The sequence below is a fragment of the Podarcis pityusensis genome, assembly GCF_964106645.2.
Source record: "Podarcis pityusensis genome assembly, chromosome: 11".
Classification (NCBI taxonomy): Eukaryota; Metazoa; Chordata; class Lepidosauria; order Squamata; family Lacertidae; genus Podarcis; species Podarcis pityusensis.
In genome coordinates, this window is record NC_138036.1 from 43,700,776 (window position 1) to 43,722,977 (window position 22,202).

General features: G+C 42.6%; 1 protein-coding gene across 8 annotated transcripts in view; it reads right to left on the reverse strand.

The window, feature by feature from the left end:
- The window catches only part of TRIM36 (tripartite motif containing 36), a 61,134-nt gene that overhangs the window by 7,920 nt on the left and 31,012 nt on the right, over window positions 1-22,202 (reverse strand). For 4 of the 8 annotated variants that reach the window (XM_080972574.1, XM_080972578.1, XM_080972580.1 and 1 more), the window contains exons 3-8: window positions 19,438-19,781; window positions 11,976-12,122; window positions 9,658-9,753; window positions 4,964-5,217; window positions 3,362-3,486; window positions 2,467-2,760 (exon numbers count right to left, since the gene is read on the reverse strand). In XM_080972574.1, coding sequence (XP_080828700.1) covers window positions 2,467-2,760; window positions 3,362-3,486; window positions 4,964-5,217; window positions 9,658-9,753; window positions 11,976-12,122; window positions 19,438-19,781 — 1,260 coding nt within the window. The remainder of the gene's footprint in view (window positions 1-2,466; window positions 2,761-3,361; window positions 3,487-4,963; window positions 5,218-9,657; window positions 9,754-11,975; window positions 12,123-19,437; window positions 19,782-22,202) is intronic. The other 4 variants (XM_080972575.1, XM_080972579.1, XM_080972577.1 and 1 more) reach the window with 1 other exon arrangement.

Sequence of the window (22,202 nt, forward strand, 5' to 3'; positions counted from 1 at the left end):
CCCTGCACCCTAGGGACCTCCCACATTTCCGGAGTTTGTACCCTTTTGTGCACCTGTGCAGCTTTTGCACATGACTGGGAACCTTAGCACACTGCGCCTGTGCTTTTCCAGCATTCCCACCACCCTCCAGAGGTGACTCCAGAACAAAGAGATTGTTCTGCTGCACTCCACGTTGGCCACTTGTTTCCCCCCAACGTAGACCTCTAGCTCCTCCTGTAAAGGAGAAAAAAACATGTTAGCCACAGCAGAAACCGACTTTCTCATTCCGTCTGCTAACATCACAGTTGTGTCCTGTTGAAACAGCCCTGCAGTTCCGCATTTTGCCAGCAGGCTCGCTTAGCAGGTGCTGACCAACAGCAGTATTCAAAACCCAGCGCGTCACCGTGTCCTGGCTGGAGTTGTTCTTCACAGTTGCCATAGAAGCAGTGATAAGAAAACAACCCTCCCCAGCGTCTGAACCACGTCTTTCCCTTGCGTTCCCACGCTGGCCTCCTCTCCGAGACTGGTTCCCATGAGAACTCAGCTGGGTGACCTTGGGACCCTCCTGCCCAGCTGTCTCCGCTCTCCATGGGCAGCACGTAGCAACGACGAACTCCAGTGGAAAAACACTGCCCGGGGCTCCTCCCAGCTGGCTTGGCCCTCCTTCTCCCGGAAAAGCACTCTTTGCCAGCTCCGCCCCCTCCGGCCTGGCTCCCACTGCGGCTTTCTGGGAACCTGCTTTGTTGACATTCCACTCCAGCACGCACAGTGGACAAGCCTTTACACTTGCCTTTGGAATCCTTCGCCCCCCCGATCTGCTCACTAGCACTCCTTGAGGCTAAAGCATCAGGAACAGGGGCACCAGCCATCTTTAGGCTTTTCTCAATACTTCTCCAGGGCTCTGGCCTCCTGCTGAAGCTTCACAGCACATCCCAGGCAGCCCTTGCTGACTTTACGCCCTTGCCCAACTTCTTAGAGTGAGCTGTTCAAACGCAATGTCCTCCAAGACCTGGCTGCCTGCCATTGTCTTCCGTTCTCCCAAGGGGCCCCAAGCTGTACTCACAGATTACAAGCTCCTCCGGCACCCATCCGTGGGGACACGATTTTCCAGCTGCTCTTCAGCTCCCAGCACTCAGCTCTCAGCACAGGCAAACCTCTGTGTCTTTCAGCTGCTCTGAGCTCCGCAGCTCTCCTTTGCCTCTTAACACCAGGCAAAAACTCCTGCCAGCGACTTCAAACGCATTCCGGCACTTCAAAGCGTTCCTGTGACACTTTTACGATCGGTGATTAAGGGTCCATAACCTGTTGGAATTGATTTATTGGTTTGGCGTGACCCCCGCTAATTGATTTACGATCCACAATTAGCTCTTTATGCCCGGCGCGCTTCCTCCGAGCTGCGCCACTCAGCTCTGTCTCCAGTAGCTCTCCAGTCACGCCTCAGCAGAGTTGAACACAGCGGTGAAACTGTCACGTAGCTTCCACTTAGCTTCCGACAAACACACAGAGCCCGGTTTGTCTATTTATCAGTCCTTTATTCCGACTTTCCCCAGGAATCTCCTGGGCTCACCGCAGCCATGACAAAACACTGCGACTTCTCTCTCAGAGAACCAGAGAGGAACAGAGAAAACGAAACTCCTCCCAGCTTCTAAAGCTGACGTCAGAATGCTGAGGCATCATGGGAACTTCTTAACCTGTTAAGTTCCAAACCCAACAGTGACTGGGCTGACCTTGGAAACTATTCAGAAGTCTTGGTGTAGGGAAATGAAACTGTCCACCTTTTAACAAAGCTGAGTCATCAGGGGCACATTGTACTAATGCTTTTGTGATAGAAAGAGACCTCTCTTTTATTAATAGAGCTCTAAATGGTTACCGTAACTTCTCCTTTGTATTTCATTTGTTCCACTATGAATACTTGTCTTTTGGTCCTTCCTCTCCTAAATCTGTCTCCTTCAATAGCCATTGCACCTGGTCACATTTACGTAGCTTTATTAAACAATTAAGCATCTGCATTTGCTTGTTTTCATGTCCCTTGCCCCTCTGGTATTGTTTATCAGGTTGTATCTCTGCAAAGAGGTACTGTATTTTTAGTGTTTGTAAATGTTAAAGTGGTTTATAAAACAGAAGCTAAGACTGCCTCCTCCTAAGATCAACCAAGTGTGTCATTTTAACAATACAATTCACTGCGTCAAGTTTAAACAGGATATGGAAACACTTCTTGTAGTTGCCCCCATTTATGGAGTTCACCTTAAAACTTGCCAAACCTGTGCGCATTTCAGAAATATTGCTAGAGCTACCTGTTTGGGCTAAATATTGGGGCTCGTGGTTAAAGCAGGCAGAGTGGGGAACTTAAAATATTAATTTAATGGAATTTTATTATAACTTGGTGATGGATATACTTCTGTGTGAGTGTTCATATATGTATGCACAGCAAGACCTCAATCTTCCACAGCCACCAGTTTGGGAGTTGCAAAAATACATGAATTGTACCTGGAGCTGGAGGTGTGTGCAAGATAACTTCCCTGCTCCAAGGACTACAGATAGATCCTTTATATCCTCTGACTCTGAAGGCATAGCTGCTGTTAGTGTCAAGATCAGAGATGATCTCACTCTTGCCGAAGACTTCAGTCTCTTGCCAGGCTGGGTTAGCATCTTCTCTGTTCAGTTTACGGTATTCAAGGATGTAAGTATCAGCTGAACCTGCTTTCTGTGGATGATCCCAACAGATCAAAGCTTTGTTATACATTTTGCTTTGCTCCTCATTGATTTCTGGTATATCAACACCTGAATTAAACATACAAGAATAATTTTTTAGATTTGCAAACAAGCTTTTAACTTCACTAAATTAAAACAAAGACTTCTCCAAGTTGATAGCTGTTGGGCTGGGAGGGAATTCTACAGAATCCGTGCTGGACCTTATTCATCCTTGGTTGTCACTCACTCAACAGCAGTGCTGCTCATACCGTCTACCAATCCCCTGCTAACAATACATTAAACTCCAGGGAAATCATTGGCTGCTCCTGATAACACCTTTCCTGGACTCATTCCCAATCTAAATATGCTCTGAGATCAACTAGGTTACAAGAAAAAGCAACTCCGGCATGTGCATAACAGACAGCACACACAGCTGTGTCAAATGATGACTTGACTTTGCCACATTATGATTACTTCTTCAATACAAAGGATCTGTTCTGTCTCCCCCAAAATGCCCAATAGTAGCATGGCCTATTAGGGTATTTTCTAGTACTAAGAAATTCCCATAGTTGTTACAGGTATACAACTGACTTTTCAAGAACTTTGAAAACTCAGCTGAGAGCAAATTGTGTTTGGAAAGACTATGTTGGGGAGGGGGGCAGGATTAAGCAGAGCTTCCTTTCCAACTTACCACTCGAAAGGAAAGACATGTCCCCAAGAGCCTCCTGTGGCTTTGCTATGTCAAGAACAAAATCTTCAAAAGACGCTTGAGCTGCAGGTCTGAAGCTCTTCAAAGATTCAGTTGCTTTTTGAATTCTGTATGTGGAAAAGTTTTACTAGCTAGATATATACATATGCATTCTTTCTTAACAAGTTAGCCAGTGGTCCTCAAACTTTTCTCTCTGGGCCACACTTTCAGAATAAAAATTTGCTTGCGCCACACCAATCTTTTTACTGATAAGAAATGCATTGGAAAACGAAAAGAAACAACTTCTAGCAGTGTCTGATTTGTAACATAGAATACAACTACTTTGTAATATGCTTGTAAGACATTCAGAAAGCATAAAACAATGCAGCTACATAAGAACATGAATCATTCACAAAATATAATATTGATTGTCCTTAAATCTGCCCAACACACTTGCTATCTTCTACTGCCACATCAGTGTGGCTGGCGCACCACACTCTTTGAGTACGACTGCTTTAGCTTCTTATAAGTGAGAGAAAGAAAATATCTTGCAAATGAATAATACCTTCCAGAGACCGATTCTAAAATATATGATCCTTTAGTTCTTGCTAATGTCTTAGAATGAATAAGATGAGTCACCTGCCAAAGTATTCTTCTTCTTTGACTTTCCTATGTAACAGTGGAATTGAAATCCCCAGTAGTTTATTATATATTGATTATTCAATTAATCAGAAACTTTATGATGCATAGTTGACATAAGCTAGTTTGAAAGAAAGTAGGGACACGATCTACTAGGATGTTCTCCTCTGCAAAGAAATTACAAGTGTATTGGAGCTACTTGAGACCCGTGATCTCGAAACATATCACCTAGATCCAAAATACAGAAAGTGGGCAGAAAATAATTTTACTTCCACATGAGGGAAGTTACCCCACATGCAGATCTCCATACTCAAATTATGGTGAAGAACAAGGCATGTTTTGAAGTACAGTGGTACCTCGGGTTAAGTACTTAATTCGTTCTGGAGGTCCATTCTTAACCTGAAACTGTTCTTAACCTGAAGCACCACTTTAGCTAATGGGGCCTCCCGCTGCCGTCGCAGCATGATTTCTGTTCTCATCCTGAAGCAAAGTTCTTAACCTGAAGCACTATTTCTGGGTTAGCGGAGTCTGTAACCTGAAGTGTATGTAACCTGAGGTACCACTGTACATCATCTTAGCCTGGAGAAGAGGAGGTTAAGGGGTGATATGATAGCCATGTTCAAATATATAAAAGGATGTCACATAGAGGAGGGAGAAAGGTTGTTTTCTGCTGCTCCAGAGAAGCGGACACAGAGCAATGGATCCAAACTACAAGAAAGAAGATTCCACCTAAACATTAGGAAGAACTTCCTGACAGTAAGAGCTGTTCGACAGTGGAATTTGCTGCCAAGGAGTGTGGTGGAGTCTCCTTCTTTGGAGGTCTTTAAGCAGAGGCTTGACAACCATATGTCAGGAGTGCTCTGATGGTGTTTCCTGCTTGGCAGGGGGTTGGACTCGATGGCCCTTGTGGTCTCTTCCAACTCTATGATTCTATGATCTAAACATTTTAGAATATAAATGGCATACCTTTCATGAAGCTGTTTCGCTGTTTGTACAAAACAAGACTGGTCTGTTTCTTTAAGAACTTCTTGGGCATACCCTACAAGGCCATTATTTTCTAGAAGTCCCTGATACTCTTCTATCTGAGAATGCAATTTCTCCAGTCTTAGGTTTTTGGAAGCTTCAATAGCCCTGAGTGCAGTTGCTCGCCTCTCTTCCAAAACATCGAACAACTTATCGAAGCTGTGAGATGCTTCTTCCTTAGCTCTTTCGCCATTATGCTGAAAAACAGGAACATATTTTTCAATAACTACCAGAACAATTTCCAAAGGTAGCCAGGTCAGTCTGTTGCAGCAAAAACAAGAGGCCATACCTGCTAACATTTCAAGGATCTGAAGAGCCGTAATAAAATTTGTAGTCTGCCAGAAGACTCGTTCTTGCTTTTAGCAAAACAATGACATTGAAAATCTAAGCTTTTGGTGCAAAGTGCACTTACATACTGTATTTTCAAAGTTACAAAGAACCACTTCCAAGCCAGGTTAATTAACACTTCACTAAACACACAGCTGTCCTGGCCTGAATGTAAGAGCTGTTATTGACAAGTCAGATGATGCAAAATGTGTGAAGAGCTGCTCTCATTTTAGGTGACAGTGAGGCTCACCTGAAGTTAGTTGTGTGAAAATACATCTAATTATAAATTTCTAACAAAAACTAAAAGAAAACTCCTAAATTTACTATTTTGTTTTATCAAGAGATAGATGTGGGACTTTAAAAAATAGCAGTATTTATAATGCAAGACTTTAAAATCACTTTCATTGTCCCTTTGGCTACAATAAAGCTAAAATAATAACTTGGATACAGTGGTACCTTGGTTCACAAACTTAATCCGTTCCAGGAGTCCATTTGACTCCCCAAACCATTCAAAAGCCAAGGCGTGGCTTCCAATTGGCTGCAAGAGCTTCCTGCACTCAATCGGAAGTTGCAGAAGCCGCGTCGGATGTTCGGCTTCCAAAAAACATTCGCAAACTGGAACACTTACTTTCGGGTTTGCGGCGTTCAGGAGCCAATTTGTTCGGGAGCCAAGCCATTTTGAGAACCAAGTTACCACTGTACTGATTTCAAAACTATTTCAATAACAGTTGGTTTTTGGAGGGTTTTCAAATATGCAAGTATCTGACCTCATTGAAAATACTGGTTCCAACCTAAATGGAAAATTACATTATAATTAAAGGTAAAGGTAAAGGGAGCCCTAACCATTGGGTCCAGACTCTGGGGTTGTGGCGCTCATCTCACTTTACCGGCCGAGGGAGCCAGCGTACAGATTTTGGGTCATGTGGCCAGCATGACTAAGCCACTTCTGGCAAACCAGAGCAGCGCACAGAAACGCCATTTAACTTCCCACCAGAGAGGTACCTATTTGCACTATTTGCACTTTGACGTGCTTTCGAACTGCTAGGTTGGCAGGAGCAGGGACCGAGCAACGGGAGCTCACCCCGTCGCAGGGATTCAAACCACTGACCTTCTGATCTGCAAGCCCTAGGCTCTGTGGTTTAGACCACAGTGCCACCCGCCAAGCTAAACTTATGCTTTTTACCTAACCGGGCAAATACCAGGTGGTAAGTAGTGGATTCACACTAGAAAAAATGCATGGAGAGATTGGTCAAGCACAAGGGTGGCTAACCTTTTTGGGCAAGATGGTCACATTCACCCTTGGACAACCCTCTGGGGATCTCATGGCAACAGTGTGGGGTGGTCAAAAGTGGATGTGTGCTGCCCTGTCTTGCACTCTCACATGCATGCACAAAGGACACACAGGCAGATATGCGCACAGACAGAGCTCAATCCACCATCTTCAGCTTCTCAATGCAGACCAGCTGAGAAGAGGTTATTGCCCCCTCCATGCTCATCAAATGCTTGATCTGGTGGTGACTATGAAGGATCTTCATCAGGTTCTGGGTTCTACTTACCCCCAACCACTGAGTCTACATTATTATAATCATTTTGTCACTGCCGCCAAAATTGGTGGTATCAGGGAGGGGGAGGGAATTTGCTTGCAAAGGTGCATCAGGCTCCCAAACTAGGTACAACCTCATACACACACAAATCCGCCACTGTCTCCAATATCTCATGTGAGCGCACACACAGGTGAAACGATTTTCCTTGTGATATTGCTACTTTTCCATCAGATACTCTTGTTTGCAACAATAATCAATATCCGATGGAATCTGTACAAAGACTCCATGGAGAATGTTTCTACATATTTTCTTGCCTTAAGATTTATTTAAAGTCATTGTTGCTCTTGGGACATTGTTCTCACATTACTCTTCAGACTTCTTTCTTTACGAAGCACCACTTTCTTAAACTTAGAAACTCCTAAATGTATTCACACATTCCAGTATTCCAAATGTTAAACTTGCCTTCAGCCAAAATGGTTGCAAAATGCCTACCATCACCAATATAAGCCTCTCCCCGCAGTCTCATCTGCTTCAGGATGTAACTTACCATTACTTGCTTTTAAGAAATGCGTACTGGTTTCCTCTAACCCATGTTACGATTTTGTATTGCCATCTGAACACTTTGCATGCAATACCACATTGTGGCATATCCTTCATCACAGTCAACATTTTTTTAAAAAAAAAATCTGCATTATAAATACCAGCCTACTGTGGCAGATCTTTTCACCCCAATTCCTAGAATGAAGATAAATATTCTCTTCATGCATGCATATTTGTGGTATGACAAGGTTAAAGCAAATAAGGCCTTTAAGAACCATATTGTCAGAAAATCACTGTTTAATGTCTGGACAAAATATAAAGACTTGCTGGAAAATAAAACCCCAAGGTGGCTTTCACCTTTGGAAGCTAAGGCCCGAAAAAGACCCAATATGGAGGCCAAATGGCCAAAATATTGGGAAATTCTAGAAAAAGATGGAGACAATTGGAAACTGCAGAGTTTGGAGAAAATGAAGGATAAAGTGCGAGACTGGTTACATTACGCTCAGATTAAAGAAGTTTTTAAAAATGACAAGAAATTAGGGTTCCAGGTGGAGAAATCGAAAATAGAAACAGAATTGTTAGAACCTAAGAGTAAGGTACTTTCAAGGATGTATAACTTGCTGTTAAAATGGAACACACAAGACGAAATGGTTAAATCGGCTATGATAAGGTGGGCGCAGGACATTGGGCATAATATTATGTTTGAGGACTGGGAAAGGTTGTGGAGTACTGGATTGAAATTTACTGCATGTAACGCTTTGAAAGAAAATGTAATGAAAATGATATATAGATGGTATATGACCCCAGTCAAACTTGCAAAAATTTACCACCTGACTGACAATAAGTGTTGGAAATGTAAAGAGTGTGAAGGAACATTCTTCCACCTCTGGTGGACTTGCCCTAAAGTGAAGGCGTTCTGGGAAATGATTTATAATGAACTGAAAAAGGTATTTAAATATACCTTCACTAAGAAACCAGAGGCCTTTCTTTTGGGTATTGTCGGCCAAGGGGTGGTAAAGAAGGACCAGACATTTTTTATGTATGCAACAACAGCAGCAAGGATACTACTCGCAAAGCATTGGAAAGCTCAAGATCTACCCACACTGGAAGAATGGCAGATGCAACTGATAGACTACATGGAACTGGCTGAGATGACCGGCAGAATTCGAGACCTGGGAGAAGAGAGGACTGAGGAGGATTGGAAGAAATTTAAGAATTATTTACAAAAACATTGCAACTTGAGTGAATGCTAAACAGGATGCTAGATCAATATAACTGAGCACCACTAAATTTAGATGACTTTAAGAAAATAAGCGAGATTGAGAAAATATAACTCTTTTTGAGAACTAGAAGATTATGAAACATAGAAGGGATATAAGAATGCAAATAAGATAATAAATTGCTGACAAAATGCTATAACGATGAAAGTGGGAGCGGGAGATGTGAGGAAGTCCAAAGAAAATGTGAAATTATGTTAAGATATATGTTACATTGTTTATTATGTTTATTTCTATTGTAAAACCCAATAAACTTCTTTTAAAAAAAAAAATGAAGATAAATATTCTCTACCCACCTACTAACCAAATATGCCAGATTCTTATTCAGCTTACGTAATTTGTTTATTATGTTCTTTAGAAACACATTTATAGGCAACTCTGCCAAATAACTGGATGAATAACTGGATCTCTGTGACAAAACAGAACTGGGAAAGGGAAGTAAGTTTTGAAACAACCAACTAAAACCTGAGGAAGAAGGAGAGAGAATAGCTGATGGATTCATATTAGGTGCATTTACACCCCACTTGTCTTCCAAGGAGCTCAGGGTGGTGTAAATACATTGTAGTGTAAACTTAAGTTAGGCTGAAAGATAGCGACTGAGTTGCAGGTAATCCAGTGAGCTTTGTAGCTGAGTAGAGATCTGAACCCGATTCTCATCACTCCTAGCACAACAGCTTAACAATTATACAGTACCTATCTAGGAACCACTCCTCTTTTAAAAAAAATTGTATGCAAGTATTTTAAATATAAATGACTGATCTATGGCTAATATACATGGGGTTTTTTTTTAGGGAAAGCTTATTTATTAAAAATCATTTATTTTTAATACTGCCTTGAACAAAACACAACACCTAGCCAACATGCATAAATTAACATTAAAATGAGCACTGTTAAAAATGAACACACATCACCAGAGAGTGTTTAACACATGCAAATAAATAATTCTTACCTCTGCCTCTTTCATTAAAAGACCAAGTTCTGTAATCTGGCTTTTCACCTGGCTCTCCTTACTAATGAGGTAGTTTATGTCTTTTGAAAGTTTCTCCTATTAAAAATATCAGCAATTCTGGTTAGAAAAAAAGGAAAAACACTGCATAGGAATTCTAAGGCTAAATGTTCTGCTGCTTTTTGAAGCAGAATCTCTCAAGCAAACAGGGAATTGGGGACTCTTTTCAGAGGAATATCAGGATATTAAAAAAATAAGTAAGCAAATCCCCTTTGCTTTGACAAGCAACAGTGTCATGCAAAATACAATCCTATCCAAGCAAGTGTTTAGGTGCTACTACAGCTAATTGCCACTGGCTGTAAGATACAAACAATGTATAATTCAAGTAAGTACAGCTAAAGCATGATGGGAAAGGGTGTGTGGTAGAACTGGTCATGATCCACATGTGCACCACTCTGAAAGTCATTTCTGCAACTGCAGTACAGGTGAAGAAAACCAGCTTTCTTTCATGGAAACCAATGCCACTTCATTCTATCAGAACATCTGTAATCACCACCAAACTGCTTCAGTCTGAAACAAGAGTAACTGAGAGTCTGAATAAAGGAGTACCAATCCACTCCTGTCATCAGAACATTGCTTTATTCAAAGTATGGTTCATACATAAAAACTCATCGTGACAAAAAGTCCCTACAGAATGAAGTGACTTCAATAATTAAAATGTCATTTGTTCCACAAACACAATCATAAGACATTTGTCTATTTGAACAGCTGGTATGAACCATGCTTGGAATGGTCAACAGTGTTAATCAAATTTAAACTTCCATGCTTCAAGAACATTAAACATTTTATGAGCAATAATCACCACCTCTGTTTAATGGGTTAAGGCTGGCAACATCCAATTAAAAATGTCTTATTGTTAAAAAAAAAATGTAATTTGGTTAGTTAAATAAAACCAAAAACGATTTTACCTCTAAAGCTATCAAAATGGCATCACCATGGCTATTTCAAGAGCATGTGTTGGGCAGGCTGCAGCCAGGGCTGCTCCTAGGCCTTAAGGTTCCCCAGAGACCAGATATGTTCTTCTGCAGCCCCATCTATCTATGCTATCACCCATTTCTACAAATCTCCTACAAGACACCAGGTGGCTAATGGCAGTGCTTCCTGCCATAGGAGGCAATGCCAGGTACTGGCTCTGGAAGGATATGCTATGCAAGCGGACTGTTCTTCATAGCCACTGCCTAATACAAACATGACGTCTGCCCAGTGGATGCTTTGGCTCCCATTGCCACTGGAGCAATAATCTCAAGAATAGAATCCGACGTGGTTTTCAACACAGGCCCTTCCTAGTGAGCCCCAGCCAAGGGAAGATGTGAGAAGAGGGTAACCTAATGAGAACAGACCTTTTCAGTGGTAGCCCTGGGGCTGTGAAAGGGCCTTCTCAGCGAGACTCACCTGGCCCCACCTTTGCCGTGTTTCATGCACCAGGCTAAGACCTTTCTGTGTACCCAGGCCTTCAGATAATAATTAATGCTGCCTCCTATAGTGGTGCATGTATCTTAGTGGGGTGGATGGGACCTGGTTCTTATTAACATGTTGTGGATCACAGAATCACAGAACTCTAGAGTTGGAAGGGATCCTCAGGGTCATCTAAAGCATCCATGACAGATGGCCGCCCAACCTCTGCTTAAAAACATCTAAGGAAGGAGAGTCCGCCACCTCTCGTAAGAGACTGTTGCACTGTCAAACAGCTCTTACTGTCAGAAAGTTCTTTCTGGTGTTTAGTTGGAATCTCTTGTCTTGTAACCATGGGTCCGTGTCCTACCTTCCAGAGAAGGAGAAAACAAGCCTGCTCCATCTTCCATGTGAGAGCCCTTTAGATATCTGAAGATGGCTATCATAGTCACAAGTCTCAATGCATACATCAAGGCTTCAACATATCCTCTCAAGTCTCCTCTTTTCGAGGCTAAATATACCCAACTTGCTCAACCGTTTCTCATAAGGTTTGGTTTCCAGACCCTTGATCATCCCGATGAGCATTTTATGTACTGTGTATTATCGGTGTTTAAAAATACTTCAAGTTTAAAATTGTTTTTGTGTGTTGCATTTTATTCTTGTCATGTTGCGTTAAGACTTTTTGTTATAAAAAGCAAACTGATAAACAAAATAAACGAAAAGGGTGCCATTTCAACAGATGGTGCCTACATTTGCAAAAATGAGCCTGTATGCAAATAATCTCTGTGTGTGTGTGTTAAAATACACCAGGAAAAAACTTCATGATGCTTTTGTTACCAAAGATGAAAAAATAGAGCATTCCCACTTACCTTGAGTGTTTTGTAGGCACTGCTCATGGTAGTCACTCTATGGTTTGCATGTGAGCCACCCAATTTGCAAAGATGACAAACAGGCCTTCTGCATATTTCACAATACATGTTTACTCTTTCCATTTCATGTTCCGGACACATCAAAATCTGACAAGAATAAAATAATATAAAATGTCTTTCACGAACTGCCCAGCAACACAGGTTATTTATTATTCAGTATGTTATATATACTCTTCTGTGTATGACTGTGCTCAGATTTTAGACTATGCACACAGCATCAGGGAAATGTAACTTAAAAACAAGATTTTAAAATATAGTTAGTTTTTGATAAAAACTAATTAAAAAGCACAAAGTCAAGAATTCATATAGCTAACTTACCTCAGTTCATCCAACCGATTTCTTGCAAAAAGAACATTTCAGAAACATGATTTAAAAAGACTAAATCTAGTAGCCATCAAAAGTCGACAATATGGAGGGGAAGAGATACAAACATGTTTCAATCAAATGAAGCCAACCATATGTGATAAATATCTGAATGTCATAATTTCTGCCTAGAGAATGACCCACTGTAACAAATAGGAATTTTGAAGGATAGCAGCAAATTTAATTTTACTGAAATTCAACTATTTACTAGTTGAGAAAAAATAATAGGAGAATAAAACATACTTCCACTACTACTGTGTGTGCTTAACAGCCACATAGGTTTGGATTCTTTTATTTGTTCCATGCAGAGAACATGGCTTTTCCACCTCATTTCTCCATCTGCAGCTCCCTGTGCCCACTGAAAATCCACTGGGCTTGGTTATGAATAGGATGCTATGTGCAGGAAGAGGGACTGACAAAATCAGACCCCACAGACCCACACATAAATGGACATTACTTACATTCAATGCATGAGAACTTTAGGATTAAAATCAATTTGCTGTTTCTACTTGTTTTTTTTCCTTAACCAGGAGCATTACAAAATGCATGAGAGAAATCTGGGTAAGAGATGGGCTTTGTGTTTACAAAAATGGGGAATCAGCTGCTCTTATCCCAAGATCCCAGGTATACCCGATACCTGCAAGAAGCTAGCTGATATCAATCCACACTGCAATCTCCACCTCCTGATCAAGTTTAAATGCATACATCAAGGCTTCAACATCCAGCATAATTTCTTATCCCTGCTTTGAGAAACTTCTAGCTGAATGAAAAGTTCTGTAGAACTCAAAAACCAAGCCTTAATTGCTCAACTAGATTTTGAAGTGTTTCCCTCTTGTGGACTCCAGAACTCTGTTTCAAAATCAGCTTCTTAAGGTATGTGTCAACAAGGCATGTTAGACCTTTTCAGGAATAGGTGCAGATGACAAACTAGCATAAACTGGACAAAAGGACCCCTAGCCACAGCTGCAATCTGGACATCCAAATGCAAGGCCAGGTCTGTTAAGTCCCTGCCCACTACCTACAAACTGAAAACCCTTCCCCCCCCCCCAAAGAAAGTGTTGCATCATTCAAGACAAACTGAATCCCTATTCCCTAATCAGTAGCACTTACGTCCTTATCTGGATTAAAGGTAAAGGTCGCGGACAACTCTGGGGTTGCAGTGCTCATCTCGCTTTAATAGCCGAGGGAGCCGGCGTACAGCTTCCGGGTCATGTGGCTAGCATGACTAAGCCGCTTCTGGTGAACCAGAGCAGCGCATGGAAACGCCGTTGACCTTCCCACCAGAGCAGTACCTATTTATCTATTTACACTTTGACGTGCTTTCAAACTGCTAGGTTCGCAGGAGCAGGGACCGAGCAACAGGAGCTCACCCCGTCGCCGGGATTCGAACCGCCAACCTTCTGATCCTCAAGTCCTAGGCTCTGTGGTTTAACCCACAGCGCCACCAGTCTCCCTTTATCTGAATTAAGCCCCACTTTATTGGCCCTCATCTAGTAATGCCTCCAGGCATTGCTCTGAAGCAATGGTGTTGCTTACTTGTCAGGCTTCTGTCAACAGAGCAACAAAGAGAAGCAATCTTCAGAGATTTCCCCCCTGCTGTGGGAGATTCCCCAGCCCTTTGGAGCAGATTTGGGAGGTGGAGGGGCAAGGGAGAGGTGGAGATGCCAGAAGTTTCTCTGTTCTGTTGACCGAAGCCTTGTCAGCTAACACTATCGAATACAATCCAAATAGTTTTTCCAGAATCTGATGTCAAGGGAAACAGAACTGCATTTTAATGGCAATGCACTCAAAATTCCAGTTGTTCACCATATATGCTAAGCAGCGTGGGGAACAAAACCAACCCCTGTAAGATACCATATGCCAGGTTTCCTCAAACTTGGCCCTCCAGATGTTTTTGGCCTACAACTCCCATGATCCCTAGCTAGCAGAACCAGTGGTCAGGGATGATGGGAATTATAGCCCCAAAACATCTGGAGGGCCAAGTTTGAGGAAGCCTGCCATATGCCAACATTTTTCAAGCAGTGGGTTGGGGACCGCCAACGAGTCTCCGTTCACTTTCAGGTGGGCTTCACTGCCACAGCCCACCAACGCCTCCTCACTTGTCTGCCTCATCCCCTGGTCCTGTCATAGTCTTTTGGATGATGCCATGCCAGTATTACAATTCCCAGCATGCTGAACGAATGTGGCAAGGAATCTGAAATTCAGTGTGAGGAAGGGAGGCATCCCCTGAGGGGAAAGGGCCAGAGAAAGAGTGGGTGGAAAACAGGCGAAAGAGAAATAAAAGAGTGTATTTTTAAATATATGTATAATGGAACAATAATAAAATAAAACTGGGTATAAGGCAGTTTCCATGTTCTTAACATTTGCCACACCCTGCCATAGGCCAATGGCCAAGAAGTCAAACAAGAGTCCTCAGCACCACTTTCTGAAATCAAGCCTGCAGAAAGAAGTAGAGTCACCATAAAAAGCCATCCAAAAGGATATGATGGCCAACTCTGCCAAACAATTTAAAAAGATATCACTGCTGATGGCATTGGATGCTAAAAGACTGTGAAGGAAAACTGGTGAACAAATGGAAGCATTAACTGCCAAAAAAAGTGTTTTAGAAGCAAGCCATCTGGCTGTGGAAAGGGATGGAAAATGTTGTTTTTTGCATTTGGTTTTCTTTAAAAAGTAAAGCAAAATTCAAGCTAGTTGTTTCACCTAATTACTTGTTTTGCACGTTACAAAGATTTGCTTTTTTCACCTTAGTTACAGCGATTCATATGATTGTTTACAATTTTAAATAGCAGCTAATATAAGAGACATTATAATTAGATTGGACTAAAAACCCACAGCAGCCTTGAATTTAACATTTTAAGGTTAATTCACTTTAACAAGATTACAAGCAATTACAGGATTCCATCTGCTTCTCTTTCTTCACAGAAGAAAGGACAAATAACCATTTAAAACAGTTATCCTGCAGGTGCTGTGGATGGAAACTAGCTCAACAATACCACTATCTTGCCTGAAATACCGTAGGTAGCTTTCTTTTAAAAATAGTTTTCCTATTAAAATTATAATTTTACAATGATGGGGCTGAATACAATGCTCTTTTTGTGCAAATGAAAGGCACTCTCACTAGCACAAATGGATGTACCAATTTACACACACACAAACACAAACTGTAACTCCTGCACTGCACCACATTCCATTCTGAAGAATTCCCCAACTCTCACAAAACTTTTCAGCTTTTCAGTGGATAGAAAAGCACTATTGCATTCACACCATGCCTTGCAATGGGTTTTTTTTGGGACCCAAGTCTATATTTAGTCTAAAGAATATGTTTGGATTGGGAAAAGCAGAAAGCAAACACAAATAAATCAACTCTGAGTGATTTATAAGCTGGAAATTGGAAGGAAGTTGTTAACTATCCAGGGAATTAAAATCTGGAACACAGCCCCAATAAAGCTAAAAGCAAATAACCTCATTTGTTTTCCTAAGCTGAATAGGCTATACATTTTGTACAACCAATTTTAACCTCAGGCGTTATGAGACAGCCTCTTAGGGCAAGAATGATTCTCATTCTCATTCACAAAGCCATTTCCGACATTAAATTAGGTCCCAAGTAAAGATATCCATATACTGTATGAAAGTAATACAGTGAAGGTGACAGGCAATGAAAACTCCAGAAGTGAAATAAATGATTAAGATCCAGCTATGCCCATGGGGTACAGCAATTATAGTGGAGGCACCAAATAGGATTGTAAATTCTTTTTTTCCTTGGCATTAAACGCTGTCACATTTAAAAATGTGAAAATGGGCGGACCTGTGTCAAATTAGTTTTAAACACTGCGCATACACAGAGCATTCTCAACCACAGTGCTGGAAAAAAAAGTCAGCCAACCCAAACGAATGCTGAGCAACAACTTAGAGGTACCATATTTTTCGTCCCATAGGACGCACCTAGTTTTTTGGGGGGGAAATAAAGGGAAAAAATGTTTCCTTTATTTCCCCCCCAAAACCAGGTTGGGGAATCCAAACCAGGTCGGGGAACAGCGGGATGGCGGCGCTGCGCCTCCCCGCTGTCCCCCGAGCTTGTGGGGCTGCCCGATGTCTGCCCGAAGCGTGGGGCGCTCTGCTTCAGCACTCCCCGCGCTCCGTGCAGCAGGCTGCTATCCGCAGCCTAGGGAGGCCTGCGGGAACTCCCGCGGGCTCCCCAGGCTTGCTGATAGCTTCCTGAAGCCTGGAGAGTGAGAGGGATCGGTGTGCACCAACCCCTCTCGCTCTCCAAGCTGAAAGCGAAAGCCTGCATTCGCCCCATAGGACGCAAACAGATTTCCCCTTCATTTTTGGAGGGGAAAAAGTGCGTCCTATAGGGCGAAAAATACTGTAGTTTTGCTTTCCCTGTCATGTACCACTTACCTTGATTACTTGAGCCTTGGGGCTAGTTACCAACTGACTTTGCAAATGAGGTGAGGAAGTCAGAGATACTAAAAACACCATGCAACAGAAGCAAATCCTGATAACATTAAAGGTAAAGGTAAAGGGGGCCCTGACCATTAGGTCCAGTCGTGACCGACTCTGGGGTTGTGGCGCTCATCTCGTTTTATTGGCCGAGGGAGCCGGCGTACAGCTTCCGGGTCATGACTAAGCCACTTCTGGCGAACCAGAGCAGCGCACAGAAACGCCATTTACCTTGCCGCCGGAGTGGTACCTATTTATCTACTTGCACTTTGACGTGCTTTCGAACTGCTAGGTTGGCAGAAGCAGGGGCTGAGCAACGGGAGCTCACCTCGTCGCGGGGATTCAAACCGCCGACCTTCCGATCGGCAAGTCCTAGGCTCAGTGGTTTAACCCACAGCACCACCCGCGTCCCAAGCGCCACCCGCAATAACCTTAAACATCAGATAATGCTGATTATACCAAATTGTTGCTTAAAACAAAAAGAGATTATGAAGAGCTCCCACTGAATCTCTCTAAATGGAGTGAATGGACAGGAGAGGCGTAGCGTGAGAGGGCTGGGGGGGGCATGGCCACGGGCACACATTTTTGAGGGGGCACAATCAGGCGCCCCCACAACTGGCACGGAGCCCTGGGAGCTGAGACGTGGTGGCAGGCAGGTTTGTCTAGTGGGCAGATGGATGGAGGCAGCAGGCTCCATTCACCTTCCACATAGGCTCCATGTGTGCCCCCACCCCAGCTGCCCAGTCCACCGGAGGGGGCATAACACTTGCCCTGCCCCGGGCATCGGCAACCCATGCTATGCCGCTGATCGGCAGTAAAGTGGCAGTAAAGTGGCAAATACAATACAATGTAAAAAAATGTGACGAATCTAGGGGCAAAACCATCTTAAATTTGCATACACACCCTTGGGGTTTGATCTGGCAGTAACTGAACAGCGGTAGTAACCTTGGGGTTGTGGTGAATAGCTCTATGAAGGTGTTGACCAAGTGTGTGGCAGCTGTGACAAAGGTGATTTCCATACTAGGGATCATTAATAAAAGAACTGAAAATAAAGCTGCGAATATCATAGGTAAAGTAAAGGTAAAGGGACCCCTGACCATTAGGTCCAGTCATGGCCAACTCTGGGGTTGCGGCGCTCATCTCGCTTTACTGGCTGAGGGAGCCGGCGTACAGCTTCCGGGTCATGTGGCCAGCATGACTAAGCCGCTTCTGGTGAACCAGAGCAGCGCACGGAAACACCGTTTACCTTCCCGCCAGAGCAGTACCTATTTATCTACTTGCACTTTGACGTGCTTTCGAACTGCTAGGTTGGCAGGAGCAGGGACCGAGCAACGGGAGCTCATCCCGTTGCCGGGATTCGAACCGCCGACCTTCTGATTGGCAAGCCCTAGGCTCTGTGGCTTAGACCACAGCGCCACCTGCATCCCTGCGAATATCATGTCATTATACATATAATGCATTATATACTACATTATATAATACATTATAATGCGAATATCATGTCATTGTACAAATCTATGGTGAGCTCACACTTGGTATATGAAGTACAGTGTTGGTTGCCTCACCTCAAGGAGGTTACTGCAGAGCTGGAAAATGTTCAGAAAATGCAAAGGAAGAGTTGCAACATTTGGGGACTTTCAATATAGAGAAAATATGAAGAGACACCATAGAGCATTATAAAATTACCTATGGTGTGGAGAAAGTAGAGAAACACTTTTCTCCCTCTCTTATAATGCTAGAGCTTGTGGATATCCAATGAAGAGGAATGTTGGAAGACTCAAGAAAGACAAAATAAAGCACTTCTTCACACAGTCCATAAACTATAGAATTTGCTCCCATAAGTAGTAGTGGTTGCCACCAACTTGGAAGACTTAAAGCAGAGGTGGGGAACATGTCGCTCTTCAAACTTCCGTTCCCATCAGCCCCAATGAGCATGGTGAATGGTCAGAGATGATTACAGGAGTTGCAACCCAACAACATCTGGTTCTGCCATGGGTTCCCCAACCTGTCTTAAAGAGTGTCAACGTGGCTCTGGCCCACTTGATTACCTCGGGGGGAATATGGCTCTTAATACAGAAAAAAGGTTTGCCTGATCCTCATTTATAAGGTTAAAAAAACCTGTAAAATACTTAAAATTACAGAGTTACCATCACCACCCCAAAATATCCCACTCAGCATAAACTATGCTATGCTAGATGTGCAATAACAACAACAACAACAACAACAACAACAACAATACTTGGAACTCATTCTACCAACGTAAGTAATAACTACAACGAATTTAAACTTTTAGTAGATTCTTAATATCTGAAGACAGTTATGTGGAATAATTCAACAGTAACAATGGTGTACTATTTTCAAAATAAAATGTTCAGCACTATGCTCAACATCCAATTTCTGTTTGGAAATTATATTACACAGTTCTCTCTAAAATGCAGCTCATCAACAGTCATAGCAACAGAATCAGAAGACAAAATTCAGGAATTTAAAATCAAGAATACTTAAGTAATTGTTATGCAGCAACAGCTAGCATACAAATTGTATGTGCACAAAGGCAAGCCAGTTCTATTACACATTAAACAAACTCACTTACTTTAGGCCTGAAGTTCGTAGTTGGTCCCACATATTCATGTTGCGCTTTTACAGTTCCCCAGGGATGATGTATTTTGAAGCATTCGTTGCAATAACTTGCACTACAATCCATGCAGCTCTTTGTGGATTCTTGCGGTGGAGGTTTACAGAGATCACACATAATGGCTGTAGCTGCCCTTGCTGCCTGCCTATATCGTTCTACAATAGTTTCCAAAGTGAAGTTGCGAAATAGGCCATTGATGCCACGCTCTCCCAGGTCTATGTCATGCCGGCATCCAGGACAAGGGAAGGTAGTTGTCTTAGGAGTCAAGGAATTGCGTTTCCAACCTGTGCAGATGGCAGGACCTGATTTAGTTGCAATGTTGATAAGGAAAATGATTTGGCAGGTGAATAAACGATAAGCTACTAGATCTTTATTTAGAAATTTCCTTTAATGCATATGCCATGTGGCTGCCCTACTTAGTAATGTTTGTAAATAAATTGCACAACTTTGCAAAAGAAAGATAATATGGAAGCTAGAGCAAAATGTTTGATATTTCATCTTTTGACAATCCGTGGACCAACTTGAAAAATGCTGGAGTTGTTTTTTTGTTCAGTAAGAACCTTACTGGAAGAGACATTATAATTCAAGGGAGAGAGGTCTGGGAATGGCAAGTCTCTGTTCAATTTTTGCTCAGCCTGAATTTCACTTAACATCCTCTGTAACTCACTGTCTCCCACCATAATCCATTACTGTTTTGATGAGTTGATGAATATATTGCTATAGCACATGCTGAGTGCAAGACAGGGCAGGATGCAAATCTAAATAATAAAAAAACCCAACTGTAAGAATATCCTGAATAGCAAGATGAGGCTAGCTCCTCCAACATGCTCAGCAGGCTTAAGTTTAAATTCATTCCCAACTGCAAATCTTGGCTGAAGCATAATAAAAACAATTGCAACTACAAAAGAGAAAAGGAACACTGGGCACTTACCTTGAAGGTTCTTTCTAGTTATGTTGAACAGGCATCCAATATGCTGGCAGGGTTTAATTCCTCCTATCCTATTCTCCTATTCCTATCACCCTGGAAGGCAGGGAATACGTGACAAACATTTGGGCCAGCCATGTCACCCTAGGCTTCTCCACCAGTTCCATCTCATAGCAAAGTTTGAGACAGAAGTGCCGAGAAGAGTCCAGAACAAAAAAGAAACAAAACCACAATGTGAACCTAGCAAAAAACAGGTGATGCAGAATCCTCGTCCACAGGAGAATACCCAATACAAGCTGGAGATTGAGGGACAATGACCACTGAGATATGTAATGTATAGTAAAGGCAGTAGAGACTTCCATGGGGCTGCCCAGCAGATTTCTAGGTAGGGGTCATTAGTGTAAAATGTCGCCAAAGAGTATGCTATCCTGCTGGAGTGGACCATGATATTTTGAGGTTTTGGGAGGTGCTGTGAACTGTAAGGCAAAAAGATGCTTGCTTTGCACCATCTGGTCAACCGCAGTACTAGATATTTTTTTCCCCAATGACCTTTAGTGGAAAGAGACAAAGAGCAGGTTTGATTGGCTGTTTTTGTTCAACAGAAGTTTGTAGGCCCCTCCTAATGCCTAGCTAGTGCCAGATTCTCTCCCTTAGGTGAGAGGGTTGCAGGCAAGTTCAGCTCTTGTTCCCTAAGGAAGGCAGAGTTAACCATCAGTGGATCCATTTGAAAGATCTGAAAAATGTGCTTAATGTTCTTTGATCAAAAGAACTTCCAGATCTAAGAACTTGCAAGTGGTGGTAATTGCCATTAGAAAAGGAGACCTTTGGGGACAGCAGTCTTAATGGATCATCCTTCAGAGTTGCAAAGGGAGGTGCTGTGAGAGCCTTGACAATCATATGCAGGTACAAGTTGGAAATCTGTGCACCACCAGAGGGCAGGGGAGAGATGCCTCCTTCATGAAGTGTCATAGGTGTGGATGGGATCCTAAAGCTTTGGAACAGCTGGTATCTACTGGGGGGAGGAAGAAGGTTTAGAACCAACAGGACAGTTTCTTCACCTCTAATGACATCCCATTTCCTTCGCCTGTCTGACAAACTACCGTATTTTTTGCTCTATAAGACTCACTTTTTCCCTCCTAAAAAGTAAGCGGAAATGGGTGTGCGTCTTATGGAGCGAATGCAGGCTGCGCAGCTATCCCAGAAGCCAGAACAGCAAGAGGGATTGCTGCTTTCACTGCGCACCGATCCTTCTTGCTGTTCTGGCTTCTGAGATTCAGAATATTTTTTTTCTTGTTTTCCTCCTCCAAAAACTAGGTGCGTCTTGTGGTCTGGTGCGTCTTATAGAGCGAAAAATACGGCAATACGCAAGGTCATCAATCGCTGCCTATTTCATGCACTGAACAAAACATTTATCCATAAGGAAGACGAAGAAGGCTAAAGCCTGTAGTCCATAAAGGGCCCTCAGAAGTTTTTGTGGCCCACTGAGGATCTGCTGGGAAAAGGCACATTTGATACCTACTGTATCTATGAAAGAAAATCTCAGCTGGTGGCTCCACTGTGGCTGAAGTAGGCATCTTTTATCTTTCCTGCATCACTACTCTTAATTTACTTAATATATTCTTTGTAGCTCACGTTAATTGCTTGGCTGAGGGAGCTGTGGAAGAGGAAGGAAAGAGGAGGAGGAGGAGGAGGAACAGAGCAAAAAGGGAAAAAAACTATTCCTTTTGAAGAGAGGAACATGGAAGTAGGCTAGGCAAATGAGCAAACCATGAGACGGTAATCAGAAAAGAGTAAAGAT